General features: G+C 34.9%; 1 protein-coding gene across 1 annotated transcript in view; it reads right to left on the bottom strand.

The window, feature by feature from the left end:
- CCDC141 (coiled-coil domain containing 141) overlaps positions 1–27,347 on the bottom strand; it is a gene marked incomplete at both ends in the record, with an annotated part of 89,450 nt that overhangs the window by 6,570 nt on the left and 55,533 nt on the right. The window contains 15 exons of the mRNA XM_082483731.1: positions 181–264; positions 926–1,033; positions 3,646–3,755; positions 5,035–5,218; positions 6,810–7,004; positions 9,436–9,576; positions 16,050–16,199; positions 17,303–17,482; positions 17,777–17,965; positions 18,583–18,708; positions 19,564–19,743; positions 21,235–21,411; positions 22,465–22,656; positions 24,553–24,672; positions 26,510–26,651. Of these exons, the coding sequence (XP_082339857.1) occupies positions 181–264; positions 926–1,033; positions 3,646–3,755; positions 5,035–5,218; positions 6,810–7,004; positions 9,436–9,576; positions 16,050–16,199; positions 17,303–17,482; positions 17,777–17,965; positions 18,583–18,708; positions 19,564–19,743; positions 21,235–21,411; positions 22,465–22,656; positions 24,553–24,672; positions 26,510–26,651 (2,278 nt within the window). The remainder of the gene's footprint in view (positions 1–180; positions 265–925; positions 1,034–3,645; positions 3,756–5,034; positions 5,219–6,809; positions 7,005–9,435; positions 9,577–16,049; positions 16,200–17,302; positions 17,483–17,776; positions 17,966–18,582; positions 18,709–19,563; positions 19,744–21,234; positions 21,412–22,464; positions 22,657–24,552; positions 24,673–26,509; positions 26,652–27,347) is intronic.

Genomic DNA, 27,347 nt, shown 5'->3' on the forward strand with positions numbered 1-27,347 from the left:
TTTGCACTGGGATTTTGTAATTCTGTAAATGAGAAGATAATCAAAGCTCACCAATCTATAATAATATCCATCACTTTTGAGAAGCAACAATTTAAGGAGTAAAATTCCTTTGAGAGTACACAACAATGTCCATCAATTTGATTTAAAAAAAAAATAAAAGTCAACATAAACAGCAGATACCTGTTTAGTGCTGGTAGAAGATAGAGTATTGTTTCTCTTCTCAGTAACACTTTCTGAATTCGTAAGCAATTTACCGGATGCCATCTGAAAGAAAAATGTTTAAAAACCACTTGTTTTTTTTTTTTTTTTGTGGTGAGAACTTTAGTGATTCAACACAGAACCATAATTTGCACCATTACTTAGTTCAAATTCTGGGCTAAGAGGCTTCCCTCATAGCCCATTACTTATAAATCAAATGCTTCCATAGGTTGTTTCTAGGGTTTATGTGAATATTAGGGTTCTGGGAAATACAGCAGTCTCCCTCTATTACTTCCTATATTCTCTTAAATCATATTATAAAGGAGAGAGCAGAATGTGTTCTCCCTTGAGGAGTCGTCACAAAGAGGATGTCTGCATTAAGAATACTGTGGCAATAAGACCAAAGGAAAATTGGTAATAGATTATGAAAATAATATTCTTTTAGAAAAGAAAAAGAGATACATAGGCAAACAAAAAGAAGGGTAAAAAATATCAAATTCATAGGGAAGAATATGTGGATCGGATAGAAGGCAAAGGGGTAACTAAAAAAGACTAAAAGAGAAATGACCAAGACTAGACTGATAGCACTCATCTTAATGGAGATCTTAATGGAGATCTTAATGGAGGCTTCAAGATTGAAAAGCAAAAAAAACTTTCCAGCAATACACAAAACCTTTTAAGAAACAGAATTCCAGTTTAAAAAAAAAAATAAAAAAATCTAACTAACCTGCTGCTTTTGTTCCTCCGCCTTGTCTTTAATAACAGCCTCACATGCTTCTTGACCATTTCTTTCTTCCTTTCGAACAGCAACCAACTCTTCAGAAAACTCATCTTTCTGCCATGTGAAAATAAAACGAAGTAAGCTTATACACAATAGAGGGTAGCAATTGTTAGCTATACACAGACTTATGCTCTGTACAACAGAGTAGAAAAAAAAAAATAAGTGAAATCTTATCTAAAATCAGCACAGCTGTAAATTGCTTACAGCAAAAATATGCAGCAAAACCTGACTCATTCATTCCTGGACAAACAAAGACAACATCTTTCAAAGCTGAGGATGATCTTTTCTGAGGCAAGGGAAGTATATGACACCAAAGAATGAAGATCTCAAGTGGCTGGTCAAGAATCTGAGGAATATTAATCACTTTGTACCGACCATAAGTAAGGGAAAATAAAAGATTAAGCAAGTGACATTATTTGGAAAAAAAGAGGATAAACAACAAATCCAGAGGAAAAAAAAAAAAATCAGGATTTTAGGAAAACAGTTCTAGAGAAGAAAGAAACATTTGTGAGTCTCTAGGATGTTCAAATTTGTCTAAAAAGTGAAAAGGGGAGAATACATTCTAAGCCTAAAACATAAACAGGCAGAATTTGCGTTTGTTCTTGTTTTCTTTCCTCCTTCAATTTCCCATCTGGACAGTCCATAACCACTCTGAATGTAGTTAACTGTACTTTAGATTAGCTACTTTACCATTCTTTTTGGCTAATGCTTATTTCTAGCTTAAGCCTCAAATACTGCACAACTGGTTACAGAGTACTCACATAACAGAAATTTGGGCAACCATACTGTATTTTCTGAAGACTTGATGAATCCTTTAAAATTGTCATGGAAGAAATCTACAGATTTCAAAGAACATCACAGTGGCACAACATAAGGAAAACTAAAGGTTTTATAGTTACAGTTCTGTATACTTCACATCTTTAACTGTCCAGCCAAAAGTTACTGTCCTTAAAAAGTTCTTCTAAGAAAGTGCTGCATTATTAATTTTCCATTCTAGCATTAAACAAGTGAAAAATTCTGTGATCTGTTCAATCTGTTTTTTTTTTTTCCCTGAAGAAAAAGTAGTCTTTAATTTTGCACTTGAAAAATCTAAGAGTTGTTTTCTTCTGACATTCAACAGCCACGTAAAATCAAGAAAGATTATGCAATACAACTTTCCACCTTAATTTGTTATGCTTTAAAAATAATAGGAAGTGAAACTGAATTCATAGTCATGGCATTCCATACTCATGGCACCTATTTGTGTAGATAATTTGCTGAATTATGTGTTCTTCATAAGATACAGACTCTGAATATTGAGATATTCTGGAAACGTTCAATAAGAATATTATTTTTAAAATCTCAGGAAACTACCTATTATAAAAAATAACAACCTTCATTTGAAAAAAGTTGCAGAACTACTCTGTATTGCAGAAAATTAATTTTTTATAATATTCCTTTTGACTGAGTTCTACTAAGAATTATCTAAATTGAAGGTTAAAGTAATCAATAAACAGTTTATGAATGGTTTTGTGTGGAAAAAAGTGTTCTCCAAAAAGCTCTGTTAAAGAAAGATAACTTTACAATTAGCAAAATTAGTGAAAGTAAAATAATACAATTATTTTGAACTTCCACTTGTCTTGAAAAGATCCGTCTTATCTTGAGCTAGCAAAAAAGATCAAAGGTTCAAGCCCTGTTCTGACTGAACCTGGGGCTACGGTCCTGAACATAATAGCATTTGTGTAACACATGGATTGGGAGGAGAACTTTGAAAACCTAATTGGCATTAATATTGAAGTTTCTTTATGGTCACAGTGCAAGGCAAAGCCTTTTTTCCATTCATCTATTACTTTTGGAAGTCATTTGTATTTTTGTCATCTCTTGCTGTTTTTAAGTGTGTTAATGGATAATTTGAGTGTTCATCAGTTTTTATAGTCTAATTCCATCAAAGAAAAGTGAAACAACATTCAACATCAACAACAGCAGGATAATTAAGCATCTTAACTCTTCCAGCTTCACAGAAGAATTAACGCATCAGGTATTGCTTCATGTGGGAGATTTTTGATGTATTACTTGGAGAGTAGACAGAGTCTTTATTACAGAAGTCTAGCCCTCTTAGCTGTCTTCCATAATTCCTCCTCAGTTGATACGTTATACTTAATTACACTTAAAGAAGCTTATCAGAATATGAAACTGAAAATATTAAAGAGAACAACAACATTTATGTGTTAAGGCACACTTTTCTAATTTAAATTACTTTGGTTTTAACACAAATTGTTTTTTTGGGATGATTTTTCCAGCAGGGAGCCAAACTAGGGTTTCTGGCATTTTATGTATCTAGCAGTTGCAGTTACCTATATTATAGTAAAAAGGAAGAAGAAATATGAAAAAAAAGTATTTGTCTAGAAACTCAAAGTAATTGTGACATTTTCCCCTAAAGGTTACTTGAAAGCAGTAACAGTTCTGAAAGAAGTTAAGAAAAAGAAACCTAGGAGGAATATTTCGTGTACAAACAAGTAGCACTTCATTGATTTATTACCATCATTACCTAAGGTAATGTAAAATGAACAATTAAGAAATGCTTCATGCTACCATAGATGATCCTCAGTTAACAGTACTGATCCAGACACTAAGCCTGATAAGTTGATGCAGATGCAATACATTCTCCAGATAAAAAAAAAAAGTACCTTAATCTCCTTAAGTTCTTTCAGAGATCTACACAACTCATTAACAGAATTAATGATCTCTTTGTGCTTTAGTATGGCTTTTTCAACATACTTCTTTCCTTCTTCAATACCTGCAAAGGTAAAACAGTATGAAAGTAGAACAGAATATCTCAAACAGATGTGTAACAATCAGTGTAATTTGTAACCCCAATATGCTACAATAACTACATTTTTCTGTATTTTGTTTTGCTGAAGTTCAGTGATTGGCAGCCATGTGCTTTCCTACCTCTTACAAGCTTACTTGAGATGGGCCCTCATAGTTACTGCAGGTCTTGTGCTAGGCTTCTCCTTGAACAAAATGACTTCTATCTAGCTAGTGATACTGTTTTAAAAGATGCTGACTTCATAAAGTATATCCTCAACTAGTTGCCTTATTGTACATCTAGGAGGCACGTAGATCCCTGTTGTAAGAAATACAAAACAAAGGCAGGATGGAGAAGCTTTTTCCCACGTAACGACTTAAAAAACACAAAGCAGATTCTTTCTCCCAGTGTTCCTAATCAGCTGGTGTGAGGAATCCATTTTATCAGCTCCTTTCCAACAGATAGGAATGTTTGAGAAGGTTATTGGGAAGATTAAAGAAAAAAAAAAAGGAGAGAGAAAGAAAAATGATCTGTTATCTTTAAATAGTCTTTTCAACACTAAATTAGAGGCATTTAAAAGCACAGTTTGACTCTTGAAATTTTTTCAGAGTTACTACTTGAATTCATAGGCTACACAGTATCATTGTACATTTGGATGGTCACCTTATCCTTGGATAAAATAAATTCAACAAATATAAACACATTACAAGTGGATGGAAAGAAAGCAAAACCTGAAGTTTGTTGACCTTCATTCTTTTTGGTCAACAATGTTCCAAGTCAATACAATTACAGATACAGTATTTACATGACAATCTACATTTTTTGCTAATAAAATGCTTAACAAAGTTGACAATCAAATACCACTAGCTATTCACAATGTTAATGTAAAAAATTCATTCAGCACTGAGGTATATCACTGTAATATACTTTGACTTCAAAGGCTTGCCTGTTATGAGATAACATAAGCCATGAAGTCTTAATTCAAAGCTCATAAATATTACAAGGACTTTCATACTTTGATTTCAAGGTGAACTAGGGCTCTATACAGAAAACCAAGTAACTACCTGACTGTTGAGTACTTTCACATTTTTATTTTTTAAATATTTGTTCTGAAATCCTTCACATCTTCCAGTCAATATTTTAAAACAACATTTGTTTTTTTAAGCTTCATGGGATTTGCCTCTTAAATGAACAAATCTAGAAGTCTGCTTCCTCAGCTCCTAAATTACTGTATTTTGTCCCCCCAGTGCATGACTAGACAACTCACCGTATAACCGCTTAGCGAGGTCTATAATCTGCTCAATTTTTTCTTCTTGTTGAGGCACTGTAGGCTCAATAAACTTATTGAATTGCTTGTAGAGAGTCTCTATTGCTTCTCTTGTTTTGCATTCTGCGGAATACTTGCCAACTCTAACTACTGTTGCACTCACATCTTCAAACCAAAATTGACACTGAGGGATAAAAACACTGCATTATAATGAATTATTATCAACAGTTCAAGCTTTTGTAGAATAGACTGGACTACTCATAGATTTTCCATAACCAGTGGCGTACAGCGTGTCTTAAATTTTCTGATTTTAGTTGAACTTGAAAAACTTTTTTTCATTACCAATGGCTGCTTCAAATATTAATAGCTGTTAAATTTTCTTTAAACACTAGATCCATGCTCATCTTACAAGCACGGTGAGGTTATTAGTTAATGGTGCTGGAAACATATGCTTTATTTCTAAGTTCTTTCCATCTTGTATATCAATTGCCTAATTTCACAAACTTTGTATCATGGCCGCAGTTATACCTCTGTAAGGGCAGCAAGGTTGCTTAGATTTAATCCACTAGTAAACAAGGGTTTTGGTCTCAGCAACCATTAAAGTTGCTAGGAATCTTTCTACTGACAAAAACAGGCTTTAGAACATACCCGTAATAAACATACTCAGAGGAGGATAGAGTGTGATGTTCACTCAGTGTATTGCATCATTACAGCAAAGAGCTAATAATCACCATTTTTAACTGCCATTAAAGTCAGTATTTAAGACTGTGCCTATTTGCTGAAAGAAAACTGTTGAGTAAAAGCTGGTAGTTCACACTGAGTAAAAAAAAAAAAAGCAATCTTGAATTTTAGCTCTAGGAAATAATATTTCCCTCAAAGTAAGGGGGGGTGTTTAAAAGTGTAAATGCACAACAAATGGTAATAAAATGCTTTGCTAATGGTATATGAAATGACACATTGATCAGATCACTGGACACTGAAAACATCTTTTAAACAAAACTTTAATATTGTGATCCATCACTAAGGGAATTTATTTGTCATGCATTTAGATCACTTTGGAGATAAGAGTGTTATTTCTAAAAATAAATAATGATGACAGGAATGCGCTTGCCTCACAGCAGATGCATCAACACAATGTGGCAAGAGGGAAAATGCTGTTACAAAAAGCATTGCTTTTAAAAAAAGGCAATGCATGAGGCAGTCCTCAGACACATTAAAATAAAGTTACAGAAGTCTCCAAAATAGACTTAGACTGCAGTTCAGAAAAAACAATGCATATATCTAAGTCTATTAAAAAAAATTATATACTGCTTTTAAGAACCTGAATATTTTACATTTCAGTTCCAGAATTACATACCACACAGACAGCTCTTCCTGACACCTAACAAAGTGGGTATTGTGATAACCTGGCTCTTGAGATTTGACAGACCTATCAAAGAAGGTCTTGTGGCACTTTCTGTGTTGCCTCAGAATATACTTAGAGAAAATGAGCTCATAAATATGATCTCAGGTATGCTGAATCACTGTGAAAGTCATATGGAGGTAGAGACCCCAGTTCTATGTGTAGCAGCGCAGGAATATGGTCACATTGCATGTTTTTCTGCCCCCTTTCTCCACAAAGTTACAAAGAAAAAAATAGAAGAAAATACAGAATTTTACCAATCTACTACTTTTGGAAGCCACAGATTTTGCCTGAAGTAGTTATAAGCACTTTTACCTATCCCAGTCCTGGATCATTATTACAGCCACAGTGGGGATCTCAGGTTTACTAGTACCTCTTCCATCATCTGTTGCAGATGCTCCACGAGATCCAGATTTTGCTTGTAATCCTCCACAACTCTGCTAAAGTCATTCAGCTGTTTTTGTAAGTCACTGATTGACCCCAAGAGGACTCTAACTTTAGCATTACGTTCATTTGCTACAGAGCCAATAACTTTCTTCTCTAAATTATCCATCTTCTTTTTAAGAATCTGTTTAAAAGATGTAATAACGTTAAATGCAGCAACAAAAATGTTTCTATTTTTAGAAATGAAAAGTAAAAAACATGAGGAAACCCACACAAACCTATTTATTGTCCTGCGTTTTAAAAATTACAAGTACTTTTTCAAAAATCAAAGGAAACTGGAGGGCCTTTACAATGCTGATTAAAATCAATGCAAATTATATTTATTTAAAGGTGAAATTGAATTACATTTTTCAGCTTAAAAATAAACAAATATTGTAGTAATAAAACATGGGATCTTGAACAAAATAACTTTCATTGAATCTGCAAAGGAAAAAGTACTACTAAGTCTTTGGAGTCTTTGACTATATCCAAGTCAATTTAAGCATCACAGTTATTTATGTACTAACGTATTGCTTAAGAATCTGATGTAAGCAACATCAGTGACAATCCAGCATAATCCCAAAGCAAGGGGAACAAGTATTTATACTAGTACTTTTTTATCAGGTCTGGTGTAAACATCACAGAATGGTCAGGGTTGGAAGGGACCTCTGGAGATCATCTAGTCCAAACCCCCTGCCCGAGCAGGGTCACCTACAGCAGGTGCACAGGATGGCATCAAGGCGGGTTTTGAATGTCTCCACAGTGGGAGACTCCACAACCTCTCTGGGCAGCCTGTGCCAGTGCTCTGCCACCCTCAAAGTAAAGAAGTTCCTCCTCATGTTTAGATGGAACTTCCTATGTTCAAGTGTGTGCCCGTTACCTCTTGTTCTATCACCGGGCTCCACTGAAAAAAGACTGGTCCCATCCCCCTGGCACTCTCCCTTTAAGTATTTGTAAGCATTAATAAGACCCCCCCCTCAATCTTCTTTTCAAACATGACCTGTAATTTTTAGGATAAGATGGTGTACATACATACAATTATATTTTTCATATCCTAGGAACACTGGTCTCGACATTTGATCAAAACTTTATTTTGCTGGCTGTTTTACAAGTGACACAAAAAGACAGGTCCTTGATTTTTGTTTGGAAAGGAAGAGGTTGGTTTAAAATAGTAAAGTATTTCATGAACTGTCCACATACACACTTGTAAGAATATACACTGGTAGGAAGTGTGTTGCCAGGAGGTCAAAGGAAGTGATTATTCCCTTCTACATAGCGCTAGTGAGGCTACATCTGGAGTCCTGTGTCCACTTTGGGCTCCCCAGTACAAGAAATACCTGGACATACAGGAGCAAATCTGGCAAGGGGCCACAAATATGATGAAGTGACTGAGCATGTGTTATACAAGGACAGCGAGAGCTGGGATTTTTTAGTCTGGAGAAGAGAAGGCTCAAGGCGGATCTTTTTCATGTGGATAAAAACATGATGGGAGGGGCTAAAGTAAACAGAGCCAGACTCATCTCAGTGCTGTCTGGTGAAAAGACAGGAGACAATGGACCCAAACTGAAATACAGGAAATTCTGTTTAAGCAAACAAAAAAAGCAAACTACTTTTTTTACTCTGAGTGTGGAACAGTTGCCCACAGAGTTTGTGGAGTCTCCAGCCCTGGAGATATTAAAAAAACAAGTGGACGTGACACAGAGCAACTTTCTGCAGTTGACCCTACTCTGAGGAAGGAATTTTCACTAGATGAGCTCCAGAGGTTCCTCCCAAACTCAATGATTCTGTGATTTGAATTTGCATTTGTGGACAAAATTGCCAAGAAAGGAAAAAAAAGGTTGTAAAAGGAATAGTCAATGACAACAAAAGAAATAACAAAAATGGAATCATAGAAGCCACAGAAAATTTCGAGTAAAAAGGTGAAGGAAGAGACTGGCAGGGCAAGCAAAAGAAAAGTGCTAGTTCTGTTTGGCAACTAAAAAGTTCATTGGAGGCTTTGGAAGAAGTTTCTGGTGAATGCAAAGAATGGGTGAGGCTAGCAGGGTTCTAAGGTGCAAATACGTATGATCGACTCCAGGCAATGGTTGCAGAAAAAGTTTCTGAAGACTTACACGATGAAATGAGAAATACTAGAAAGTAGCTGGATGCAGGAGGGAATATGTCCACATTTATTGTTGACTTGTGGATTTTGATGGCGTATTTGTTTTTGGTTGGTTTTTTTTGGGGGGGGGGGGGGGATGTTTATTTGGTTTGGTTTCCTTTTTCAAGGAGAGGCAAGATTAGGTCACATTATGAAGGAACAGAGGCAAGAAGGATAAAAGATAAAATAGAAAAATAATGGAGGATAAAAGAAGTCAACACAGAGAAGTCAAACACTGAGATAAGATCATTTAACTGAAGAAAATGGAAGAATGAAAGAAACAGAACAAGAAAAATGTCTCAGTCAGTGACTGAGAAGAGGAAGGATATAAAGCTGAGGAACAGGGAAGATCACAATACATTTCGCATCTCCTTGGCACAGGCCACAACAATACTATCCATGAAGCCTTCACTAAGATTAAAATTTCTAATATTACCTGTATTTTCTCTGCATATGTATCAACTTGCTGAATCTGTATTTTAAGTACTTTCAAATTTCGAGCTTTTTCAGTTTTCTTCGTATAGTTAAACTTCAAATTGTTGAATTTCTTTTTGAGATCCTTAAATGATTCTCTGAGCTGAAATAGAGTAAGCATATTTTAGTACAAAATAAACCAGCACGCTCAATTTAGGTTTTTTTCAAGAGCTGTTTAACAGACCACTATCTGAACACTGAAAGTTTAATACAGAAATTAATAATTCCATGTCATCTCATAAAGCATCCTTATTTTCTCAGAATTTATTTCCAGTAGCAGAAACTCATAAACTTCCTAAATCAACATTTTTGCATTCTGAATGCTGAATGTTGTTTCCAGAATAGCCGGGGCAAAAAAGGTTTGGGGCAAAGGATGAGATCCTTGCTCTGACAACGTATGAAAAAATTGTGTCCAAGAGCTTTCATTGATTTAAACTGGAGGCAGATGTCGTTCACGTACCCATTTAGTGGAAATGGTAGCTTTGTAAATGTATACCCATGTATAGTTTCCAGAAAAACAGTTTTACTGGGCTTGGGCAGGTAGACTTGTATTTATTCATAGTACTTTTCTCCTACAATACAACATTTAGTTTATGTCAGGTTGCTTTTTTTTGTTGGGTTCCCCCCTGCCCTAGCTTTTCAGAAGCCCCGCTTCGGAAAGGAAATTACACAAGGCCTTAATTTCACACACTGTGCTAGTCCAAACATCTTAGTATCATTATCTGCAGCATACAAAGATGAATGCAGCTCTTTGCAGGATCAACACGTAGATTATACGAGCACCTGCCTTTCAAATAACTGTTCTATGAATATGGAAGCAGAGAGATTCTGCCTAACAGAAGCCCAAAGAAAGCCTCGCCTAACTATAACTACATAGATTTGGTACCACGTAAGAGTATTATTACCAGTTAGCACTGACTTGGTGCTGCAAGCTCAACATTTATATTATTATTCTTCTAATAATATAAATTAAGATGAATTAGTAGCTCTGATTATGAAGCATTCGTGCCTTTCAAGACTTTTGAGATAGACATCAGCTGAGATAACTACTATTAAATTTAGTTATATTGAATTTGCTGTAAAACTCTTCTGTTACTTAGATTAAATGTTGCTACATTTTCTTCAATCTATGGAATATTTTAATAATGCAGAATGATAGGAATGACACTGATGAAGCTCTAGCTAGTTACACTTTCATTTGCACATATATGGATGAGATGCACTGACAGTTTTCCAGAATGAGTTTAATACTTATCAAAACGAAGAGTCATATATGATCAACGTAATTTACAAAACTGTTTATATACCATGAATGTCATTCTTTGCATTAGCAACTTTATATAGCTAAGCATATCAAGCATACTAAGCTAAATTGTCTTTAAAGGACTATGATTTTTTTTAAGAATAAAATTTTATTTTTTCAATATTTTTTTCTCTGAAAACTATGTATTTTTAAATTTTATTTACAACTGTAAAAAATCCTTTTAGATATTACAGTTACTTTGGAGTGCCTTTAAGCAACAGATACAAGAACCAGACAAGTAAAGAACTTAAAGTATGCTTCTGGTACCTTATAAAAAGGTACTATTTTAATTACAATGCAATTCCACAATCAAATTTTCAAATTTTTTATAATTATTTCATAAAATTTGAAATGGAAGAATATTAAAATGACTGAATTTTTTTTTTTTTCTGAGAATTAAATATCCTTTGGGATGAAAATCCTTTGCTTTTAAGAGAATGTAGAATATTCAAAAAGATATGTATCTAAAGGAACCGATGAAATGCAGCAGTTCTAATGCTTTAGGGTCTGTTCCTCCAGACACACAAATGAAAAGAACTTAACTTACTTGTTCAGTGTTAACAAGTTCGGTTCACATCCACAATTTGATATTTAGTTAACATATTTGAGGCTTTTTTTAATATTAAAAAGTCTTACGGACTTCCCCCCTGCCCCCCTCCCCACCAAAGAATCCAGGGAGTAATGAATGCTCATTTTGCAGCTACTGTTATTGGAACAGTTAGCAATCAATCATTATTATTATTATTATTACATAGTAATGTTAATCCATCAAGGGATATATTTTTCATTTTCATTTCATCTAGTGGGATGTTGCCACATTATTTCAGCAGCAAATAGGCAGATGGTGTTCACTCAGCGTAATGGAAAGGAAGGAAATTCTATCACCGGCACCGTGATCTCCAATTAGTTTAAGCTCTTTATCCTACCTAAGTACACAGAATAATAAATTTTATTTAAAAGCCCTCTGTTAATAAAACCACCTCTGCAGAACAATATTTCGTATTCAAAACAGAAAAGCCTTAGTCGCTGGTTTAATTTTCAGGAAAAGAAGAGATGAGCAAGAGTTTATTTTAGTTTATTTCGCTGGCTTACGCACATACATAGGCTAGTGATCATTTATAAGGCCAGAGGCTCTCCTTAGAGCAGTATGTGAAATTAGATCTCCTTGTTTCAGATATGATGGCTCATGTGTCAAAGGTCTGCAGCTGCTGTCACTCTTCTCTTTTAGCCTCAGTGGAAAAAACAGATTCAGCTCAGACTTGCACATCACCCCCCCAGAGTGCGTGCACACAACTCCTGTTATCATCAGCAGTTGTACCAAGGACGATACATGGCTGCCAGTTTTTAAAAATCTGAATGTATCTCAGTTCTCCACTATTTTATGCAAAATTAAATGAGAAATACCAAAGGACCTGTACAACCTAACATGCTTCAGTGACTTCAGACCACAAGTTTAATGGAACTTTGTAACTTGTCTATTGTGTCAGAGTCATTAATCAGGCAGCTGTTCCTAACTATAGTCGGCCTGTCATGGGTGGAGAACGATGGTGGAGGAGAGGGGTTTAGGTGCCAATTGCTCCGATTTATCACACAACTACAAAATAAACGGAAAAAGCAAGTTACACAGCTGCTTCACGCGAAATTTTTAGTGGCACTAATAATCAAAACCGCCCATGAAATCAGGTTGCTGAAAACAGATTTTCAAAGTGGCAAAGAATAAAGAACAGCCAGTCAGAAAGTGGGAAGATAGAAAAGGTGCTGTTCAAGTCACTAATGATTACTTTAATTCTGGGACCACAATCCAAAAAAATTATAAGATAAGAAACTTTCTAAGAAGTATCCGTTCCTACCGACTTGTGAACAGAGATAGCTCATTACCCTCCATGGTTAAAATCCACATTTTCAGTACTACCTTTCTGTAAGTGTATAAATGATGACATCATGAAGAGGAAAGAAGTGACATGACTGAGGAGAGCTGAGAACCTACTTCAGGATCTGTTACTCTTCTATTGCAAGTTCTGTGCAGACATGCATAAATGTTATTTTTAAAGTGATCACCTAAAAAAAAAAGGCTTTTTCATTGCACAAGTTATCTTATGTAAATAACTGTGTCACTTACAATCCCATGAACAGATTCACTGTAGTATTAAGCTACAGCTGCCTGAGGCTTGATCCAGCTCTGTCGCAAAGGATTGCAGCATAATGCAGTGGAGTTGCAGCTCAACTTGGAGTTGCTACCCAAGCCAGTTAGCGAAGCAGGAAGCCCAAACTGGCAAATAGACCCCTCAAAAGTCATATGAGCTTCCCTCATCCCTTTCAAAGATGTAGAGACCATAAATCCTTTTTTTGGCCTTTGTAAATTCTCTTTAAATTAGAGGAGGCATGCAAAAGGCATGCATTTTATTCTTCTGTTCTCCAAGACTGTTTCAAAACTCATGCTATGTATCCTTGGCTATAAACTTAAGTGCTTGCTTTCTTGCTTCTTATAGAAGCGCCAATACGTTACACAGGGAGCTAGCCAAGTCTTCCAAGTACAATATTTTCGAACACCAGTGAGTCTTGATCACCAAAGCCCTCTCTCAAGTGCTTTATTTACACACCTAAGTTCACCACATTAAATGTAAATTCATTTAAGTATTTACAGAAGAATTCCAAATATTTTCTGTTAGCTTTGAAGTTTGCTCTGTACACTGGTAAATCACAACTAAGTTATCTGGTTGGCTGTTTATTATGTGACAGCTATGAACAGCTGCTGCTTGTTACTGGCACGTGAAATTTTTATTTACTTAGACATATTAGATGGTAAAGAAATTGTTATTTCAGACAGGTCTGCTAGATACTAGCATTACTCAGACTAATTTCTGATGTTAAAATTATCAGACTGTGAAATACTGAAGTGAATACACATAACTTAACAGTCTTGAAGTAGTTCAGTGTCTGGTTTCTTGATCCCTGAACAGAATTAATTATAAATACTTTATGAAAAAAAAAAAAAAAAGAAGAAAAATGGTAGTGGATTAATGCATATTCAGGTACATTAGCCAAGTATTTGTTTAGGATATATATTCTGTGCTAATATCTAATAGAAAAGGAATCTTAAAAAAAAAAAAAAAAAAAAGGTATCCACATGCCAAATAAATATATTTCAGTTAGTTTCAATTAGGTTTGGGGGTGACAGGTTTTTCACGTGGCTTTCCCAACTCAAAAGGAGAAAAAAACCCATCAACCCAAAAATAAAGACAAAGCCAACTCACCAACAATAATTAACAGTAATTAAACATATGCTATGCAATTATTTTGCAGAGGGTGTCCATTAACTATGAGAAGCTAAAATGTTACATTTTGCAATATAGGGCATGTGGTAATATGTGTCACTGACACACTTTTCATTAAAATGAAAAGGACGAGAGGAAATGGGTTCAAGTTATGTCAGGGCAGGTTTAGATTGGATATTAGGAAACATTTTCTCACTGAAAGGGTTATTAAATATTGGAATAGGCTGCCCAGGGAGGTGATGGATTCGCCATACCTGGAGGTGTTTTAAAAAAGGGGTAGATGTGGTACTCAGGGACGTGTTTTTGTCAGGGTAGGTGAATGGTTGGACTTGATGATCTTAAAGATCCCTTCCAACCTCAGCAATTCTATGATTCTATAAAATCTGAGAGAGACAGAAGATTGCTTTTTTCCTCTACTTCCTTCTCTCACTGGATGTGTAACAAGTAATAAAAGCAGAAAAATAGTTCTTCTTAGAAAGGAGTCACATTCACCTACCCACATTACGTAATCCCAGAATCAAAGGACAGAAACAAGACAATTAATAGAAACAAAACAATTAATAGAATGGTGTGTCTTGGAATATGGCCAGCCTTACGTACAGACTACTCAGAGAACATTTCCTTTTCTTCAGCAAATTTGAGGGGTTTTCAGTAAAAACCTCGAATATTTTAGCCCAAGCCTCAAATATTCTGATTCTGCCATGCCACTGCAAAGCATAATGGGACTTCTTGTTTAGGTACTTCATGCTTTCATTCTCTTCTACAGCACAGTTCCCTCTGCTAGAGTGCTTCTCCTATACCACCTGCTGTTCCTATTGCCTCCTACTATCGGCCAAGAAGTTATGTCACAGGAGACTGATGCGCGAGAAGATCAGAGTGTGAAACACACTCAGCTTGTAAAAGGGACCAGAACTGTAACCGAGATTCAAAAAAAACTCTCTTTGATGTACATGTCCTTTCGATTTCAAAATACCTTTTGTGAAAATGGATAATTTTCACAAACACACAAAAATATTTTGTAAAAGAAAAGAAAGTCCAAACAATAATTTTCACATTAAAAATAGTTGGGACAGAAATCTCAGTCATCTCTGGTGATTTTGAGAAAGTAGTCTTTCTTTATTCAGGTGTGGATTTACTTAGTGAAAGATAAAATAAGAAAATATAACTTTCACTATCCTGTGTTTCCACTTCCTGTGCTTCACACTGTGGGGAACATTAGTGTGAAATCCTTCCAGGTAAGTATCCAGTTTCTGTACTTCATGGATGCACAGAAGTGCAATCTACAGAACATCAAGTGTAGAGGCCATCAGCCTCTTATTTTAATGGATTGCTCTGAAAAAATTAGTTCTATGGAATATTTTGCCTAAATTAATTTTTGCTGAGACATCTGTCCAATTCAATCTGCTAAGTTCTGAGTGGATTTGTAATTAATAATCATATTAACTAAGTAATTTTTTCCTGACCTAACTTCCATAACACTAAATTCTAATATCTCATGCCAAAGTACATTTCCCTTTTTTCTAGCAGTTTTTTAAGTGTCATATATGGGGTTTCTGAAAAAATGTTAAGTACTAAATTGTTCTGAACTTTTCATTAAAAGACTGAAAGTTCTTTCTAATAGCCTTACAACTGCAATATATGTAAATTCTACTTTTGTTTGAAACTTTAGCGTCAAGAAAGAAATCTGAAGACTCATGGATTTCAGATGAAGCTGACAGAGATGAAAGCCGAAGAAAATACAGCTTCTCTATTTCCATTCTTCTTGGTACAGAGAAAACACTATATTGCCAGCCCAACAACTTGATATAATCCAGAATGGCAGAGGTATGAACCAAGGATTATTATTGCGACTCCGTGAATCCAAGGTTGCCTGTAAGATGAAACAGCTTTTCTATATATGTATGAATCACCCAGGGGAATGGTAAACAGTAACAAATATTACTGAACACAACAGCCCTTTTGGCAGTCATTTAATGTGTTGGGATTTGTCTCATTTACCTCATTTATCTCCTCTTGAGTGGCGTAGTGTTGGAAATGCTGTGACAGTTCTTCCTCATACTTATCAGCTTTGGAGCTCCAGTTAACGCTATCACACTCAAATCTAGCAAGCTCTTGCTTCAGATTCTTTACAGAAACATTCAAGCAATTCTAGAGAGGAAGTAGACAAAGAAACTTGTGAAACTCAGGAAATGTGTTGATTTAACCAATCTAAAGTGAAAATAATTTTGAGGCAGAACATGCATAGTCAGTCACAACGGGTTAGAGTAAACTATTAAACCTCCACTGTGACGAGAGGAGGTACATAGCAGTTTCAATTGCTAGCGGTCTGAGGAGTAGTTTTGGGTCAAATTCATAACTCACAAATGGTGTCTTCCCTGAGTAAAAAGAAAGTGGCCTGCTGGAGACCTTTACCACCTGGAGATTAGCTCCTTTCTGCTGTCAGTCTATTTATAGAGTCTGAAGAGCAGACTGGCAATATGGATAATCTGGGCAGGTTGTAAGGGAATGTCTTGCTTTCTCCCTAGTAAATGAATTCAGGGCAATGACAATCCTGCCTTGAATAAAAAACTTCTTTCTAAAATAATATTAATTTTGCTATGAAAATCAGTCTGGAATCTACTAAGGTAACACTTATTATATTTGCTTTTTGTTCTTTTGTTATCCTTTCTTTTGGGAGAATACATATGGAAAGCAAACTTAAAGTAGCAGGATTCTAACATATAGGTGTGGCATTCGGGAAATCAACAACAGGGTCTTGAACTGCAGAAAGAATACTAGAGAACAGAAAGTCATGTGTGTTTTTTTTTTGCTTCTTTGTTTGTTTTTTTTTTAATTAAAATTAATGATTTAAGATTGATTTTCTCCCTATTTCAAATCTATTTCAATGTTTTCCAGAATAAGATATGTTCACAGACCATTAAAAAATTAAAACAAGATTTCAAAGAAATTAATTTTTCTTTTCTCTCGGTAAAAGCAATTCATAATGTAACTACTGAAGAATAAGTTTCATCATTCCTGGGTGTTTTATTTAACTTGATGGCTGTAATATCCACACACTCCAAAAGTGGAAATCTAAAAATTATCAAGTGTTATACATTTTATGTTTTGCTTCCTTTAAAAGGATCTTAAAGGTCTACATTTATTTTTCCTGAGAGTATTAATACATTTTTTACATCTAAAAGTCAATCAGATAGCTCCAAAAGTCTTTTGTATTTGTCCTTGATTTCACAAACCATTGTAATTGTACTCACATGTTGCTGCACTGCAGACAAGATATCCACTCCCTGGCTAATAAGTAGTTTATATAGCTGTCTGATATGCGCATGTTTCTCCTGGGCATTCACAAGGTAGGCTTTAGCACGGTGCACATTTTCAGGGTCCTCGCGTATTTCAGGAATATCCAGTTCTCCTGATTTTGATAGGCATTCCAGCTGGAATATATTAAAATGAAAATCAGCGCGTGCTTAAAATATTGTGAAAGGAAGGTTACAATTCCTTCCTTATCCATAGTGTATTACCCCAAACTTTGTTGACATGGGTTTAAGTAATTAAATTTGAATATTAAATTCTCCAAATTTCATGAAGTTTTAGATCCAAAATTTTAATTCTGATCACCAGGCAGGTTAGTTCTGTTTGGGGAGAAAAAAAGAAAGATGACAGGCACCAAAACCAAAAAGAGTTGAACTGCAATGGCAAGAAGATATATTTTAAAAGATTATACTCACTTCTTTTTTAATGTGATGGAATTTGACTGTCTTGTTGAAAATCTCATCATATTCCATCATTGTGTCCTTTACCATCTGATGAAGATGAATAAGCTCACTTATTCTCTCAGAATTCTCTTTCACAGGAAATCCTTTCTGGCTTGGCAATTCTAATAATTTTATCAGGTACTCAAGCTCAGCATTCAGTTGCTAGCAAAAAAAAAAAACCAAACCAAAACACAGAAGTTACTCAAATTACACAAAAGTACTGGCAAGTTTTCCCTTACATTTGATGAAATAACCTAACAATGATAAATTACCTTGGGGAAAAGTCAATGCCATGGTCTTTAAAACATTCTCCACATACTTCACTTTTTGCCAGGTGTAAACCTCAGTTATCAACCAGAAACAGCCTTGGATCAAATCAAGTCAAACTGACTTATAGGGGAATAGCAAACTGAATTGCTAAAACTCAAAGACAGTATTCAGAGGAGGTAAGAAGCTCAGTATGACATACCTCAGCATCTGATCCGCTCTAACTCAAAAGCATGAAGCTGATACTCTCCTTCTACTTCCACCACCGCAATGCTTGTGTATCACTTTAATATGCAGCTAACACAAGACAAGACATTCTCTAGACACTGAAGGTAAAATGCCTTCTCCTTTACCTTATAAACACATACAAACCCTTTCTTCTGGAAATGTAATGTAAAACATAAAAAACTGCAACCTCAGACACTCTGTCTGGGGTCAATGTGAATGTCAATCTTTACTGTACCAAAAAGAGCTTTCGATCCACCGTGCATTTCACTAGCTTGGTTTCTCACCTGATACTGCGGTTTCATTTGGTTAAGCTTTTTTTGTAATTCCAAAACAATTAAAAGGTCACTTCCAAGGTCCACTGTTGCTGCAAGTTTGAGTGCCTCTTGAAGAATTTCTAATCCATGAGTAGTCTGAAAGGTAACCAAACAGTTCAGTGTTCCTATCTAGAGTAAATAATAATAATAAAAAAAATTAAACTCAAATCTAATTTTTTAATAAGAACATTCCCCAAACCAGACACTCAAACACTGTCCTTAAATTTCATTAAGAGATAACTAAAAAAAAAGAAAGGAGAAATTCTGAAATTGACTAATTTATTATTTCTTTTTTTAACTATAAACCTCTCTGTCTCAAACCATCTGGCTGACAAGATTGATAGGAAGTCTTTAAGACAGTGTGCAAAAATGATTCAGATACTGAGATAAGAAGACCTATACACACAGCGTATCTGTAGATAACAGACATCATGGTTTAGTGATAAGTTGCAGTAGACAAACAGCAGCTACAAACCTCTGGTTCTGCTACTAGCTTAGCTAGTGTTGCTTTAAAGGAACACTGCACATTGTCCCTTTCAAGGAGGTTTCAGACCTCTTTCCTTATGAACAAGGTTGGACTTAAGTTTAGTAACTATTAGGACACAGTTCAGTTTAGCGACTATTAAGTCACAAAAAAAAAAGGTGCTTTTTCAAAGAAAACAAAAACCCCAAAAGCTAAAGCACTGCTGCCATAGTCTATGGACTTGATTATAACAAAATTTGAAGTAGAGACTTGGACTTGTATGTGTTTGAATAAGGAGAAAAAAAATGAAAAACATTTAATGTTTCTTGTTGACTATCTGAATGGCAGAATAGACTATGGAGAAGTATTTTAGTTATCATCTCTTCCTTAAATGATACTTATAAGAGTTGATGACAAAGTCACAGACAAACTAATAACAATCTAGAAATGTTTGCCACAGTTGCTTTCTTCCTAGCTATTTTACTTACAATTTTTAGTTGTTCTTTAAATATCCGGCACTTTTGCTTGATGGGTTTTACTTGAGTGATTTTAAAATTCCAGATTGCCCAAAGATCAGTCAGCTCTTTCTTTTCTTTACTCAGATTAACAACGATATCTTCTGTTACTCGTACAGTTTTTTCCACTTTTAATATTAAACTCTCATTTACCTGGCAAATAAACAGACAATTTTTTCCACATATGTTTTTATGAAATATGATTAAAACCTTGTAATATTAAAGTCTCAAGAAATCTTAATAAAAAAACAACTATTCTAGCGTAACTTCTTTGAAAAATTCTGGTACCCTAGGTGTCTTTAAATACACTATTCTCTTAGAAATAAGCATAAATCATCAGAATTCTTATATTGAGGACATGGCTAATGTTAAACTTTAAAACCTAGAACAGGTCAGTAATGACTGAAATGTTGCTATCTGATGGTTGTTTAATGCTTATACAAAATAAAGTAATTTCTGAATAGACAGAACTATCCAAAATGGCCTTTTGGGGAACAGCAACTGGAAAGTGAAGTGGATGAAGAAAAGACCACCCCTTTATGCTGAGAACCAAAGCAGCACCAAAGCATGGGAGGGATAAAGTGTCTAGAGTTTGAACATTTGGTGTTTTTTTCTTCTTTTTAACAGAGCCTATATCAGAAACACCAGAACTTCTTTTGAGAAAAGTTGTGTTCATAAATTACTTTTATGATCTGTATCTTCCAGATACTTAAAAGCTACAACCTAAGAATATCAAGGGAACAGAGTAGCAGAAAATGTGGTGGCAGCATGCTTCCATGTCTTTAAAGAGATAGCATCTGAAGACACATTTAGACTTTAAGTGACTGCAGTACAACCTCACAGTCACACATATTCAGCTTGCCTTTACACTGACTATCTTATCTGTGCCTGGCTGCAGCCAGCTGTGAAAGCACATACCACAGCCCACACCAACTGCCTGAGCACTTTCCCTCCGTAAGTAGTTTTTTTCCAGCTCGTCTTGCGCGCTGCTGTGTGTTATCAACACCAACTCCCCCTTCTCACCCTAATGTAACTGTTTCCTAGACTGTCCTGTAAAAACAGAAAGAACAGCTGGATATCCAGGCTGTCTACATTAATTGAGATCACGTCAGGAGGAGTGACTTAGGGAATGATTGCACATCTCAAATGATCATCTCGTGAAGGGGTGCTGGAAAATTAGATAGGGATGCCTAGGCAGTGCAGCTGAACTCAAGACAGAATGTAAAGACACCAGGAAAGATTATCTATAAGAAAGTAGCTCTAGCACCCATTTCTTTAGAAGAACTTCATGCACTCAATTAGTAAAGACTGCCTCTTAGTGGAAGTAAAATAAACTTAATACTGTATCTGCATATATGCTGCTTTCCAACATGAACACAACAGATACGTGCATGTTTTATCTTTGTATGCAGGGACTGGATCATTATTGAGGGCTCTATCATTGTTAACCACAAAATTTTTTATACTACTTATAATGGCATTAGCACTCAAATAATACTGTCATATTTTAAAAGTACGTAGCAGCTTTAGTCCCTTTAAAACTAGGTACTGAAGAAATCACAATGCATTCATCACAGAACTAGGAATAGACCTCATCACAGGCAAACATCAAATATTCAATATGGTTTATCAGATTATACTCACCATATTTACTAAATTAAGAAAATTGCAACCCATATTTTGGGTCAAAAAAATTTTCTTTATAGCCTTTTGCCACTGAGTATTGGCTGACTCCATTGCAATTTTATTTTCAGCCTCCTTGTTTGTTTGTATTGGTTCTGATTTATAAAATTCCTTCAGATTTTGAATATCATCATTCACCTACAGAAAGACATGAAATAAACATTAAAAAAAAAATTAAAAATTGAGCTGCTATAATCAGAAGATACACAGACATGATAAAATTGAATAGCAGCCTCTGAATCTTTTTCAGGTTTTAAGATCTATCATCTTCCTTAAAAGTTGTACAAATACTAAGTAATAAAAAAATTTTAAATAACCTTTAAACCAGTATATGGCAAGCAGACAGGTGGCAACAATTTGTTCAATTTCTGTCACATATCATTACGTGGATATTATAAATACCAGTGTATCAATGCAATGATTTTCACAGATCTGTTTAATACGAAGTAACTGAAGCTAGCAATAATCGGAAGTAGACGCAATCCAATTTTTGGGGGGTTTATCTTCAAATAAATAAATCCTATCGTTAATTTCATCGGATAGATTCCATTACATTGTCAATTTCTTTCTATAAAATATAAAACAATAACAGTTTTGTAGGATCTCAAAACAATCATTACATCAAAATAAAAAAATTAACAGCCCTGGGCATCATTAGCACAGCCACCAAAACCGTGTTGGTATTGAATGGATTATGATTGCAGCTACAGCTGCTTTATATTTAATTTTTAAGCCCCTTTAGATGAATTAGCACTTCAGTGGAAGTAGTGCAAGAAAGTGATTAATATCTGTATCAACATATTATGTGAAATATTTAAAAAAATTATATAAAGCAAAATGAGTAAATTTAAGAGTGAGACTACATACATGTAAACATTTTAATTATGCATACAATGAGAGAGAGCATGTGCACAGGAGAAAAAGTAAAAGTTCAATTATAATACTTCCTACAATGGTGATTTAAATCAATAGAAAATCTGTACATAGACTAGTCATGTTGATGCAAGTTCAATGATCAGGACTGCTTACCCTGATGGAACAGATTTCCTTCAAACTAGATAGGAGCTTACAAAGACTTACAGTGCTTCCATGGCACAGCATCTACAAAATTTGTCTTAGCTAGCTAAAAGCACATTTTTCACTTGTAAGATTTTTCACAGTCTAGTCAGAGAATAAATAAGTAATCCATACCTCCATAGCTGACTTTAAAAAGGCCACGTAAGCTTCTAGAATTTCTAATTTTGAACTAATTTTTTTTTCCATTTTTTTCAGTTCTTCATTCAGAAAGTCAGTTCTGCTAGAAAAAGCTGCTGCCTGGTCAGGTTCAAACCCTTCCATCTCTTTGATGATTCTCTCAGCTTCTTCCAGTTCATGTGAAGTTTCCTTTGAGGGTGCAAGCATAGAACAATACATATGGCTGAAAAGGACTTACAAATACTGATATCACATTGTTAATTTTCACCAATATTGATTTCCTATGTATAATCCAATTACTTAGCTGAAGAAGAACTTATAATGGACGTTATATGCTGCAAATAATAATTTCTTTCCAGTAATATTTTTACACTAAAAACTACAGATGTAGTTATTAACATAGTTATTTTGAATGGAAAAAAAGTAGTAATCTCAGTATTCAGATTATGTGAATTGCTTCACAGTTTAAGAATGAAAACAACAGAAGTATTCCTTATGGGAATGTAGACAGCTAGAACTGATACAATTCATTTGATAAACAGCATAGCCCAATTTTCTGAACTGATTCTCTTGAATTTAAATCCCTCTTAACTGCTTGTCTGATACTCGGTTCTCTTAGAACTCAACATCCACTCTAGTGAGACTCCAGAAGCACTGGGTCCTCATATAGCTGCTGCTGTAATTGGTTTAAGGCCTGTTCTTGTAGCACTTTGCCTTATGAATCTTAGTTCCACTCATGCCTTCATTCTTGAAAGAACAATTGCTTCTTAGCTCCAGACTAGTTCCGACCCATCAAGCTATACTGCCCTGCATTCCAGCCCAAACCAATGTTCTTGCATGCAGCAAATCTGCAGAAATCGGGTGGAGATCAAATAGTGGGCTGTATCTGTTACTGCATCAACCGCTCAGACCCAGAAGAAAGCTACAGTACGCTGTCTGAGCGAGAGCTGAATTACTAACATTTGCATGATTCAGCTAGGATTCTGGTTTTTGGATTCACTGTCTTCACTCGTCGCTTCATATATCTACATGCTTTTATATACTTAACTCAATAACACTTAGCGTATTTACCTCTAGTATTCAGCCAAGAGCACAAACTCTAGCATATCACAATCCACAGAGGGCAGATTGTACACTGCAACAAAGATAACACCCTGGCATGCAAAAATTTGGCAGAAAAGACTCTAAAAACTGTTTTACAGTCTTGTGGAAGAAAAAGGGCCTCTTGCTAATCTGCTGAACTTTTTATATTCTTACTATGTGCTCTCCGGAATATATTTAGAGTGAATTTTGTTTCCACAGACACTGTACAGATCCACCTCTTGGGTTACATAAACTGTTGCCTGAAACAAAAAAGAGCTCCATAGGAGAAACGGAGTTTTAAGAACTCCTAAAACATGGGGTACTCCCAAAATATATACTGTCATGTTGTTCAGCTTAGCCATGAAACATGCACCAGTGTCAAGACCACGGAGGGGATTCAAGTGGTTTTAAGACACTTACAGATACTGCAGTACTGCTATGGCAGTAGGAAAGGCCTTGGAGATGACTTAAAAATAGACTCATCTATGTAACAGACCTGAGTGCTGCAGTGCTTTCCTGCTGTGGCTGCATTCCCAACATGACCAATGGATATCTGATGGTAACTTTACAGCCCACTTCAAATTTTTTCCACCTGGGAACTACTTTTTTCTTTCATGCTGATTCATCCCTTTTATTTGGCATGATAAACCACAAGAAGAGTTGTCTTTGCCTCTGACTGTCTAGAAAACTTTTAAATTTGGTGCCTCAGGTAAGAGCAGCAGTCCCCATTCGAGGAGTCTTCCTATCAAGGGTTGATACTGGAATCTTGAGGCAGAAACAAATAACATGAGATAGAGACAATGAGGATAACCAACGATATAAGAAGGACTGACTTGTAATGTTATCTGTGGTTTTTTTCATTAACTATACTTTTAAACTAAACTATAGACCTATTTTCTTTTCAAGAATCCGTAAGAAACTCAGCGTCTCACCTTATTTAGAATTACATACAGCATGCATTTGTTTCTAAAAGTACTTAACATTATTAAAGCTTTTTTTTACCTTTGTTTGTTTAGCCAGTTCGAGGTGCGTCTTCAGAACTCTTTCCGACTCAGACAAACACGAACCAATCACCATACCAACCGCAAGCATCGGAGCAATTTTTTTAATTGACTGTGATACCTTTATTTGAAAGTATTATTTATAGAGTTAATTTATACAAGTAAACGGTATAAAACCAATATAAAACATTACTTTGTATAGAAAAAAAGTGAAGTAACACTTGTCTGTTGGTGTTTAGATTATATACTTGTATAATCAGAGACATTCAGGAATGAAAATATAAAGGAAGAAAACGCTACTATTTCTTCTGAGAAAATTCTAACAGGTATGGTCAGACTTTGAGAAAAAAAAATCTCCTGTTTGCTCTCATTTTGTTGATAGTGCTTTCCTTTATCCTAAGCATCTCAGGGTTGTTATTGAAATAAGGCACAACTGCATTACAATCCAGCTGATATAACCTTGACAGAAAGACTTTTATTATGCTCCAGGTTTTTTTCAGTACGTTTAAAGCTTTTCTGTCAAGGTGAGAGACCTATTTTTGTGCAGATACATGTATGCAACTCCATTTCATTGCCACTGTAAGATGTTATGTATACACATGATGATAACAAAGCAGATTATGAAGAGCAGAGGCGGATGATACCAGACATCATATGTATAGTTATTATTAGACAGGTGAATTCACATGTACCATACATTTTAAGAAGTGGTTGCTGATTGAGATTCAAACTTCATTAAATGAAACTCAGGGGCAGCTGAATTTAGCATCAGATTCTTTGGCATACTTTGCACTAGCAGAATTAAAACTCTTTTTCTTGGCAGGAACATAATGATAACCCCTGTCCACTGTAATGAAAGAGCATGTATTACGACTCAAATCTTGAAAGTGTTCTCTAATTCTAGACTGGGTACAAAGTGATTAGAACTACCTGCAGAAAAAAAACGTGTCAAAATTGGGGTCTACGTTTTGAGTAAACATTACCTTCATAATTGAAGTTTTAGCTTAAGATTCACAATATGCTGCTGATGTAATTTCTTCAAGACTAACAGCAGCTATCAGCAAATCTTTTATTTTCTGCTAAACTCAACAAGATTTTCATTGTGTTCAAATACCACGAGGCCTCTTCTAAATAAATTGTATGCAAAGGGACCAATTTATGGCAAATTAACTTCCCATTTGATTCAGAATAGTTCATTATAAACATCATGCAAATATTATAAAATATCAGATTGCAGACTTAATTATTCAGTCATTAGATTTGATTTACTTTTTTTGGTCTACACTCTGGGATTTCCTTCATATGAACCTTGTTAAAAGATTATATTTTTTAATTTGAATTTACATATGGAACCTTATTTAGAGCCACGTGTCTATTCCATCTCTGAGAAGTCATTAAAAAGGTTTGCAGTATTACAGAACATTCAACACCCTAAAGAAGGCTGTGATGTCCTTGATGCATCAGTATCCTAAAGAATAAAGGTAATTTTGTAGTGAATAGTATCTACTCTTCTTCAGCTTTAGTGAAAATTTGCTGTGGTTCACAGTCACCAAGCTTATTAACCCTCAGTTTTGCCACACTTCTATTTTTATCTTCAGCACAATGAAAAAGAGGACACGGAAACTGTATAGGAAACCTGCATGTAGGTCACAGTCCTGATTGGTCACTTCTTTTCCAGAAGAACGAATTATAATAGCTCATTATCTAAGCAAATCCATGCTTTATTGAAGATCACTGGTAAAATGTTCTCATGGAAACAGCTGCATTTTTCAGAACAGCTTTAGGTTCATTTGTGCTGATAACAGCATTCAGCATTCTAACTACAACTGTAGGCTCTCTAACAAACCAATACGTTATTTGGAATTATTTGAGTCAATTTTAATATTCACATAGCTAAATTATGGAAATACAGTGCACTGTTCATGAATGCATTAAAACGACAACATGTTATGATATACCTTATTTAGATGATCTTCAAGTGAGGCATTCCATTGTTGTTTCTTCAAAGTAAGTTCTTTATAATCTGGACACTGCATGGTTAATTGATCTACTTTTTTTTTAACATATTCCATCATTTTCTGAATTCCCGTCACCCAAGAGCTAAAATGGAAAAGTAGACTGTTGTTATTTTTCATTTTTGCTCAACAGTCAGGATGATAATGACTTTTAAAAAAACACCTTTTCTCTTTGTTTGTATGACAAGTAACTTAGCAACCCTTAGAACAAAAATAACAGAGAGTAATATGAATCCAACCAAAATTGATAATGAGTAGAACACAGGACTGGCATTTCCAAACAAATCATTTATCACCAGTGCGTTAGATTCACGTGCCAGATAACCTGATTCACTGAAAATACCTAATTTCACAAATAATTCTGACTTTAATTATACTATATAAAGATTAAAACCACAAATGGAACAGCCTAAAAAGAGTGAAAATATATGGCACATAATTTCTACTTTAAAAAGAATGTTTTCTTTGGACTTTCAAATATTTCTAAGCTGAACAAAGAATGTCATATAAGTTATAAGTCAACATTTCTATAAAGATGCTGTTCCAACAAGAGAAAAGACAGCATCAATTTACAAAACAATGGCTTGTCTTATAACTGAAAATATTTAGTATTAGGGAAGAAATTCACAATCTGAATACTTGAAGCAGTCCTTTTCAAATTGTAAAGAAGTTACCACACTCAATTAAGATCGGAAGTTTTGATATAAAAAAAGAAGAAACCCACATATTGATTGATTTACTATTGAAATTTATTCATTGTAAGAATTTTTGTAAGACAAAC

Source organism: Vanellus vanellus (assembly GCF_965231255.1).
Source record: "Vanellus vanellus genome assembly, chromosome: 5".
Taxonomy (NCBI): Eukaryota; Metazoa; Chordata; class Aves; order Charadriiformes; family Charadriidae; genus Vanellus; species Vanellus vanellus.